The sequence below is a fragment of the Nilaparvata lugens genome, chromosome 4 (genome assembly GCF_014356525.2).
Source record: "Nilaparvata lugens isolate BPH chromosome 4, ASM1435652v1, whole genome shotgun sequence".
In the NCBI taxonomy this organism is placed as follows: Eukaryota; Metazoa; Arthropoda; class Insecta; order Hemiptera; family Delphacidae; genus Nilaparvata; species Nilaparvata lugens.
Window position 1 is genome coordinate 68,324,215 of NC_052507.1, and position 9,714 is coordinate 68,333,928.

Here is a 9,714-nt window from a genome sequence, read left to right on the forward strand (position 1 = left end):
GTCTACTAAAATTGGTCCAATAGATAAAGTATCATACATTTTTATCATTAATAGAGTACTTCACTTGAAAAAAATATTGGGATTAAAAAGATTTATTGACTTGGCAATTTCTCTTACAAAGTAGACTTTGTAAAAAACTAGAAAACAAAAAAAAAGTAGTTAACTGTTCAAGATAAGTACAAATATACACAAAATTAAAAGAATTAGATAACAAAAGTACTTGATGGAAGTCACCAATTGAAGTTGAACATCATTAATAAAATGAAAATATTATCTCAAAAATATACTCGTGTATAAAATCAAGAACATCAGAATCTGAGATCCTCAAAATAGTTTTATTGTAAACCAGTAGTGATCTGTATTATGATGAAAGTTGCAGTGGTTTTTTCAATAATAGCAGCAGCCTGCCATCACTATGGTAGGTGAAAGTTATATTTATTTAATACATTACTTTGTTTATTTAATATATTATTATGTATTTTGATTCAAGTTTCACTTAAAAAACTCACAAAGAGCCTAAATTTACTAATTACTGAATTATTATTTCAATTTCTAAGTAAATAAGTGGGGAAGTAATCAAATTTAATGTGGTGTACAGAAATAAATAAGCTTACTGGAACAAAATGGATGTCGGGGAAAAGAGTAAGAAACCCGAGCTTGACAATTGATTATAAGTTTTTGAAACTCTAACAGCTTTTTAACTCAAATTATTCACAAAAGATCTCAATGATTTCCTGTATAGGCCTGTACTATTTTCGACAAAATTACTGAACGTATTGTAGTGCCTAATCAATGCCCAGATACGATCCGAATTTAAACTTCACTAAACTAAGATAATAACGAGAGTGATTAATTACTTCCAATTGTATAATAAATTGTTCAAAATTGGATGAAAATACATGGATACAGTACTAGTGATACATTTACTTCATACACAACAAGAAATCACATTTTCAACTCAACTATAGCATAGACATTAAAAAAACATATACCATTAGAATTTAATGATGACACTACGCAAATAGAAATAGAAATCTAAGTAGGTACCGTTAATTTATTTATTTATTTACAACAATATGGGAGCATACGGGAAAACCCCAAGAATTGCTCCCCAATCAAAAAAAAAAAAAAATACAATAATCACTTTACAAATAAATTGAAAATCGGGAGAAAGAAACAAGATACTTAACTAACTTTAACTTAACTTATGAGGCCTTATTAACTTAATAATGGCATTATAAATATAGCCGAAACATGTTGTGACTAAACAATTTTAAAATGGGTACTTGGATTTCTATTTTTATTTACATTTAGGAGTAGCCCTAAAGAAAAAATACACTAAGCAAATAGGTATATCAAAAAGTGCTTTATAGTTTCCCAGAAAAGAGTCTAGTTTGTAAGATTTCAATGTCTAGAGTACCATGTGGTGTCAAGTTTACAACAACTTGTAAACCAAAAATGTAACAATAGTTTAAAACATTCAGATAATAATTAATGTTTAAATACTTCTTTTTTATTAGTTTTTGCTGCTACAGAGCTTAGCGAAGAGTTAGGTAGTGGAGAAATAGACGGAGTTGCTTGGAATGGACTTGAAGAAAATGAGATTCTAGAAGATTCACAAACAAGGTTGAGCGGAGGAAGAAATGCTACTATCACGAAATTCCCATTTATGGTAAGAAAATGAATATCAAATCATCATTCAATTTTATTTTTGTACAATAGAACTATGTAGGGAAATGAGTAAGCAGAGGAGTAAAGAAAAACAATGGTTTTAAGTGTTCTAAATTGAATCTGAATTTGAAGCATTTGAATAATGAGGTGTAAGTTCATCCTTCTTATTGGATGCTCCTCTCCTATAGTGAGGTCCACGTTATAATGACAGTATTTGATCAACTTTGGTTTTGCTATCCTTGTCTATCATTCGACAAAGCCGGTGGTACTATCCTTATCTAGGTCCACAACGTTGCCAATTATGTTTTTGACAGTGTATAAATATGATTAATTAATGCACAGAATCGGCATCGCTATTCTTCTATCTTTATCCACTGTCATTATAACGTGGACCTCACTATAGGCAAAACTCTTGTAATTGAACTTGTAAATTCAATCTCATCACTTGTATGATGTTTGACGATGGTTTCGAAACATGAAATGTAATATTCTAAATTTTATTTTTAAGGCATCAATTTTAGTGAATAATTCATTGACGGGAGGAGGGGCAATACTGAACAGAAGATGGCTGGTAACCGGAGCATATGCAGCGAGTTTGTAAGTCAACATTTTATATGTGATATTGATAGAGGTTTCAATTGATGTTGTTCAGACGTTTTGTGACAGTGAATAAATTATGCATTTATTCAATCATTTAACAACTCCCAGAAAAGTACCATAGGCTTAAACGGCCCAAGCGGTTCCAATTCTAATTTATAGAAAAGTCCAAATGTAACAAGGTTATGTGTCACTTTCACATTTTCCAATTTCACACAGCAATTTACAATCCAATACAATATTTATTCAAGTGATTCATTTTCGACCTTAGCTGTTTCATAAATATCACTTCAATATGATATAGAGTGCTTCAACATTATAGAAGGGTAGAGGCCATTTTCACTAAAAAATAAAAGTTTTTGGGACTCAAACCAGTTAGAATATACTTATACAGTACTCAATTTACAAGTGAAGGTGAGTTTCGGTTTGTGGGTAACTGCCGACGTCGACAGCGACAGGCATTGTTGTCAGGTGACACTCATATTGTTTAGATTTAAGATGTGCTAAAAACAGCTGATCAAGTATTTTTCATATTTGTGTTTATTAGGCCTATCTAAAATGATCAAAGCATTTCGAATTATATGAAAATAATTGACATTTAAAAGCTGAAATTTAAACTCAGCCTTTAAAACGTATTTGAACAGAACATGCTGCTTAAACAAAATGAGATTTAGCCAATTTGAGATGTTCCTCCTATCGTGGTTGACGACGGCATTTACACATAAACCAAAACACTCCTTAACCCCTTCAACGAGCCTCATTTTCCTTGGTATTTGAAATACTTTTCACTAGGATTCGACTGTACTTTGCCAATATCATGTGTATTCTCATCAGGATTTGATTGTACACTATCAATATCATGTAAACGCAATTTACAACTGACCCCTTCATTAAGCAAACAAGCAATAACGAGTTCAACTTACTTTGCAATAAGTTTCATTAGGATTCGACTGTACATTGTCAATATGATGTGTATTCTCATTAGAAGTCGACTGTACATTGTCAATATCATGTGTATTTCTATTGGGATTCGACTGTAAATTGTCGATGTAATGTATATTCTCATCAAGATTCGACTGTACATTGTCAATATGATTTGTATTCTCATTAGAAGTCGACTGTACATTGTCAATATCATGTGCATTACTATTGGGATTCGACTGTAAATTGTCGATCTAATGTATATTCTCATCAAGATTCGACTGTACATTGTCAATATCATAGAAATTTGCACAAATAACACTTGGATTGTGTATGTGTTGAAGTGCGGACGAGGCATCAGACATACTGGTGCGTGTGGGAAGCGCCTCGTCGTTTAGGGGTGGCTTCACGAGCCGGGCGAAGCGCATAGTGAAGCACCCACAGGCGAGTGGCTACCGACACGACTTCGCTCTAATTCAGCTGGAGACATCTCTGCCTCCCTTCAGCCGACACATCAGGCCGATCAAGATAGGCGACCGGACGCCCCGGAACGGCGCAAGGGTCCTCTTCGCCGCATTCGGCAACGATCACCCACATCATCACCCACATCAGGCGAGTGGCTTCTCCTTTATCCACCTAACACTTATCCTCCAAACCACCTTCAATTTCAATACAGTCCTGCATTGTCACTGAAAGGTTCTCTTATCCCAAACTACCTTCAATACAGTCCTACCCTGACACTGAAGGAGACCATCTTTTATCGGAGACCATCTTCAATGCAACCAATGGACAGTCCTCTCCTTACATTTCAATGATCCTTGTTTACATAATCCAAAATAAGTTCCAACTAATGTAAGTCTTCTACAATGCAATGATAAAACACTATTGTGATGTTGAATGCAAAATGACATTTTCCTCCACCTACTATCAAAAGTCTCATTTTACACCCTGGAATCGAATACTAAAGTACTACTTTTCCTCCCATGGGACTAAAAATAATTCCCAGCGGGAAAAGTGATCACTTTTACTCCCAAGGGAGTAAAAATAAACCCATAAGATTAACATGGGAAGAAGTCCGACAACGCCGCGATTGAAGAATGATAATTGCCCATAACAATGAATAATAATTAGCGCGTTGTGCTTCGTTGCACCTCTGCTCACTATAGCAGCCCAGTCACTGTTACCATATTGTCTCGCATATTGTCTGAAGATGTAGTAAAATTATTCATTGTTATAGGTATTGGTGTAGGTGGAGGAAAAATGTTGTGTGCATCACGGGACTAAAGTACTTATTCTCCCTCAGGGAAATTGTCGCCCTCGGCTACGCCATCGGGCGACAACAGTTTCCCTCAGGGAGAAAAAGTTGCACTTTAGTCCCTAGATGCACAAATAACTATTTCCTACCTTGAAAAGTGCCATTCCTGCACTGATTACATAACGCAAAGAATCACTTTTCCGCTCTAGTGCGGGAAAATTTTTTTCTGAACTCCAGATTTGCAACATGGCAACACAAAATAGTTGGTGGGTTATATGGAAGATTAGTGCACGAAAACAACAATTAAGTTGGTAACAATGACTGTGGTTAGATTTAGATAAGAATCATTTCAATGGCTACCCTACATTTATGATAAAATCCCAATCTAAAAATCCAAAACAAGAATAATGTTCATCTAAATCATAATTAAATAATCATCGTTTTCGAATTCTCATCATTTAATAATAAATAATAGTTCTTTTCTATTGATAATTATTATTTCAACTGCAAGCAATGAGAAAAGTAGCAAATATACATTATAAAATTGGATTATTAATTTTTAAATGAATTAAGGTTGTTATTAATAACAGCATCACACACACAAACATTTGATGGATTTCAGCCATCATTATACCCATAATTAACCACATTTCATATTCAATGGTAACTGTAGGAAAAATTTTATGTGAAATACGTGCGCAAAGTTCCTCTGCTGCACTCAAGAAGCCAGGCTCACTCGCCTACGGCTCGGGCGTAAACGTTTCTTTCGGTGCAGCAAACTGTCACTTAGCGCACTAGTTGCACAAATAACTATTACACAGTTCATAAAGTGGAAAAATTTACTGTAGCTTCAACGTAATATTTATACAGTCACCAACCTGAACAATCAAAAATGTTTATTCTATATTCTCGCTAATTATTTTTATTGTCAATCAATTATTGTTACGGTACTGCAAAGTTAGTAGTAACTACTGTCTACTAACGTTGATGGTACTGTATTATAATTTATTTTGTCCTAGGAGAAACAGGCTTCCAATCTTAGTTCTTTGATTTTCAGCAGGTGTTCATTTAATAGTATATTTCGCACCTAGGGCCGAAAATGAGACTTTTCTGGCTCGAAATCGGTTTTCAAGTCCGAGGCCGTAGGCCGAGCTCTAGCAAATCTGAATATCAAGAAATTGTCCAAGTATTTTTATTTTTTATTCTGATTTGTCTAAATAACCTAAAAGATTATGTTCAATTATGTAAGAGGTTGAGTTTATACTTTTTATTCTTCCAAATGACAATAAGATGATATTATTATAAATGTTTTAATTATTGAATGATAAACACAAATAATGAAAAGTTTTTGATCAGCTGGTTTATCACACTTGAAAAAGTTTTTGATCAGCTGGTTTATCACACTTGAAAAAGTTTTTGATCAGCTGTTTTAGCACACTTGAAATTCGGCCAATCTGATGTGATCTGAATGTCAATGGAAGTTTAGGTTAGAAGTTCTATCCTTCTATGAAAATCGAATTATTTGAATAGTTTATAATATATATCTTATCTGTATTTTATTCATTTAAATAAAATGATAGTATATTATTACAGAATACTTTATTGAATTCTAGAAGCATAAAATGATTCCGTTTATCCACCATGTTCCGTGATAAACGCTTTACTAGGAGGTTTGAGGTTAGATTCTATTATACTCTGAAAATTGAATTTGAATTGTTTATAATATCTCATTTGTATTTCATTCATCCAAATAAAATGATAGTATCTTATTGCAAAAACTTTATTCAATTCTAGAAGCATAAACTGATTCCGTTTCATAAACTATTTTGTAAACACGTTCACATCAAATCAGAATCAGCTGACTTCAAGGTTATTTTACAGCCCTAGGGCCGTAAAAATTTTACCGGCCTGGTCAGAAAACAATCACTTTCGGCCTCCATATGACGCACGTAAACCAGCTCATTACATCCAAGTGGGGCGAAAAATATATTTTTGAGGTGTTGTATTTTTGAACATGTGAAATAAGAATACTCTTCTGAAACGGGCATCGTCCGTTATTGCCTAATGGTAAAAAATATCCTATTAGCTGAAAATCTGACTGATTTTTTCAACTAGTGAGTAGCACAATCCAGTTTTCTGTTTTCAGAATAAATAACACAAGTACAACTCAATTGTTCATAGAGTAGATCTACTAATAATTCAGGACTACAGGCTGAAAGTAACATTTTATTTATTTATTATAATTTGAAAGAATTAAAATATTGTATCTATTATTTTCTCAATATCAGGGCACCGAGCTTATCTCGTTATTCATTTATAAACTATTGATAAACAAAACACAATTATTTACAATGATTGGGGAGGACTAACAGGCACAGCCCAAGACTGTTCCTTCCCCGAATTTTTATTTATACCGTACACTATAAATAGTCCAGAAAGTAGGCTATGTTCCATACACTTGAATTCAGGTTCAATTTTCAGTCCAAACATTTAAAAACAAAAAAGTTCTAATTTAGATTATTTACAAAAAAATGGAATAACAAAATAACACTCACTAATTACTTAAAATTGTCAAATAAATGATTAAATTTGAAAATGTTGATATAGTCTAGTTTAAAATGATTATCATGTCATGTCAACAAATCAGATTATTTTGATCCAGTCGATTAAAATTTCTAGATAATATTTCTCGCTGATTGATTACAAAGCTGGAAATAATTCTGTTTCTCTCCCAAAACGCATCTTCTGTTTGGACAGCCGACGAATTTATCTACCTATTTTCTGTATAGGGCTACTTGTAATAAAAATAGAAAGAAAAATAAAAATCTCACTACCCTTTTTGAATTATTTTATCACAACATTAAATGTTGAAACATGTTATGATTAAATAATTCAAAAAGGGTACTGAGATTTTTATTTTTTCTATTTTTTGACGAAATTATCATCTGTTTTTCCAAGGATGAATAATTGTTATCCTTTTCATGTCCTCCTTCAGCGAGTTTTCCCAGGGATGAGACCTAGTGCAATCGAAATTTTATACCATAAACCTACTATGTTCCAAATTTCGTGAAAATCGTTAGAGCCTTTTTCGAGATCCGTTGGATAGAAAAAACTAGATATAAATAAATATAAACAACCAAATATAAAAATACAGAAATTGCTCGCTTAATATAATAGGATTGTGAAAATAGCCACTTGCTGCCTCACTGCATTTACATTGATTTATGATGATTTTAAAGGAAAATTGATCACATGTTCAAAACAACCTGTAAAACAGCTTATTTCTGGGGAGAATCTACTTTTTCGCTCGCTAACCATCCTCGCATGCGCAGTAGATTTACTTTACGCTCCCTTATCATTCGCGCATGCGCAGAAGAGTTTCTTTACGCTCCCTAATCAGCTGATTGTAAGCAGCTCGCCAAAAAGTCAGATCTTAACCTAAAAAGTCTCTAATTGTCGGTAAAACTCCGCCGATATAAGTAATTTAACAGGTTTGGGCAGTTGCAGAAAAAATGTTGTATGTAATTCGCACATAATGCTTCTTTATCGCTCTTAATACATAAATAACTATTTTATCCAATTTCAGGAAAGTAATCACGACCACCACCACGAACCAGGGTTTGGAGTTCTGAAAGAAACACACTTCAAATTTTTGGAGTCTAAAAAGTGCAAAAACCATTATTTTACTATTCTGTCATTCACAAAATTCTCATTCTGTACAGAAGCATCCAACACTACTGCTCCAGAATCGGTAAGATATAAAATTTGTTATTCCATTTGGATAGAAATAATTTATGATTCCTTTACTGATTTGGCTGGAAGTCTATGTTTAGAAGTCTCTAGTATGAAATTTCAATGATAATAGATAATGATATTTTTAAATAATTACGAATGTTTGCAATAGTGATAACTTATTCATTAATGAATCAAAATATAAAGCATGATAAAAATTGGCTCATACAATAATTTATGATTGAAAACAAAGAAGAATGAAGGAAAAACTTGCGAGTTTTCAGCCTGTGAGGAAATATCAGTTCATTTTTCTTCGAGTATTTTCTCCCATATTGTAATATTTATGTATCCAAAGGGGATCATGGAACAATCATTCTACAATATACAATAGAGTTGTATAGAGTTTACATATTTTTATGATAAATAGTATTTATATTTTATGAGTGATGTGAGACTTTCAATTCTTCCCAAAAGGATATAAATATAAAAACTTTTTCAACAAGTTTTTTAATGAACATAGTTACTATTCACTATTGTTGTTTCTTGAGATAAAAGAGTATACAGTTGCGTAACAGTAATTATTTACCATTGATTGCTGATAAATAATATTTTTCGTTTATTTTTTGCAGAAAGATTTTGGAAGTCCTTTAATCTATGGAAAGAAAGCTATTGGCGTATTTTCTGGACAATGGCATGACAAACCTGCAGTATTTGTTGACTTAACAAAAGAAAAATCATTCATTCTTAAAACAATAAAGAAATGATTCTGTAGTTTTGGAACATGACAATCTGTAAATAATTGATTCAAACTAAATAAAAAGAATGAATGAAAATTTGAAGTTCAAGTTTTAATCCTCCATGACAACCACAAGATTTTTTTTAATTAGAAAGTTACTTTTGAGTAATTATTTCAGAATATTATCAGATTTTGTTACTCCAGATACCAAGGAAATCAAATGTACAGTATGATATAATAATTTTGCTTCTCCTTTGTTATCTGAAGTAACAAAATCTAATAATATTGTGAAATATAGCTTCATAATTAAAAAACTACTTTTCTATTACTATAACATCAACACAGTCTTACTTTTTAAAATAATCTTGGTAATAAGAATTGAAAATTCAGATTTGTAAAAATCTGCATAAATAGATAAATCCGCAGCAAAGATCAGTTGCATTTGATAATTACAAATCTGAATTGTTTGGAAGACATCTTTTTCTCGAAATTCATTATTACTTTTGATTCTGCATATTTCTGACATTTTAGATTGATTTATTTAGGGCCGGTTTCCGAGCTCGGGATTTGGTCAAGTTCTAGACTTTGAACACCTGGAGTCAGAAAATTGGCTTACCGAAACGAAACAGGGCGTAGTCGCAGTTTTCATGAGAATATTTATTTTCTCATTTCTATAATTGTAAACGTTTTTCCTTGACGAAATTAAACATTCCTAAATAATTAAAAATGACTGAAACTTTACACTATTTTCTCTTTATTTCATTTTGTGTTCAATTTTCTAGTTTTTCGAAATTTAATTTAA

The 9,714-nt window shown here is 32.3% G+C and overlaps 2 protein-coding genes across 2 annotated transcripts in view; one reads left to right on the top strand and one right to left on the bottom strand.

Annotated features, from left to right (window-relative positions):
• LOC111043643 (sodium/potassium-transporting ATPase subunit alpha) overlaps positions 1 to 9,714 on the bottom strand; it is a 265,322-nt gene that overhangs the window by 201,343 nt on the left and 54,265 nt on the right.
• On the top strand, positions 139 to 9,015 carry LOC111045320 (granzyme M). Its single transcript, XM_022330697.2, has 6 exons — positions 139 to 418; positions 1,521 to 1,672; positions 2,180 to 2,268; positions 3,534 to 3,801; positions 8,031 to 8,195; positions 8,806 to 9,015. Exons 1-6 carry the CDS (start codon positions 364 to 366, stop codon positions 8,938 to 8,940), a joined length of 864 nt encoding a protein of 287 aa, XP_022186389.2. The 5' UTR covers positions 139 to 363; the 3' UTR covers positions 8,941 to 9,015.

Coding starts and splice junctions, on each gene's coding strand:
- LOC111045320 (XM_022330697.2), top strand. CDS start 364: ATGATGAAAGTTGCAGTGGTTTTTTCAATAATAGCAGCAGCCTGCCAT. Junction 1,673..2,179: donor TCACGAAATTCCCATTTATG/GTAAGAAAATGA, acceptor TTTATTTTTAAG/GCATCAATTTTAGTGAATAA. Junction 8,196..8,805: donor ACACTACTGCTCCAGAATCG/GTAAGATATAAA, acceptor TATTTTTTGCAG/AAAGATTTTGGAAGTCCTTT.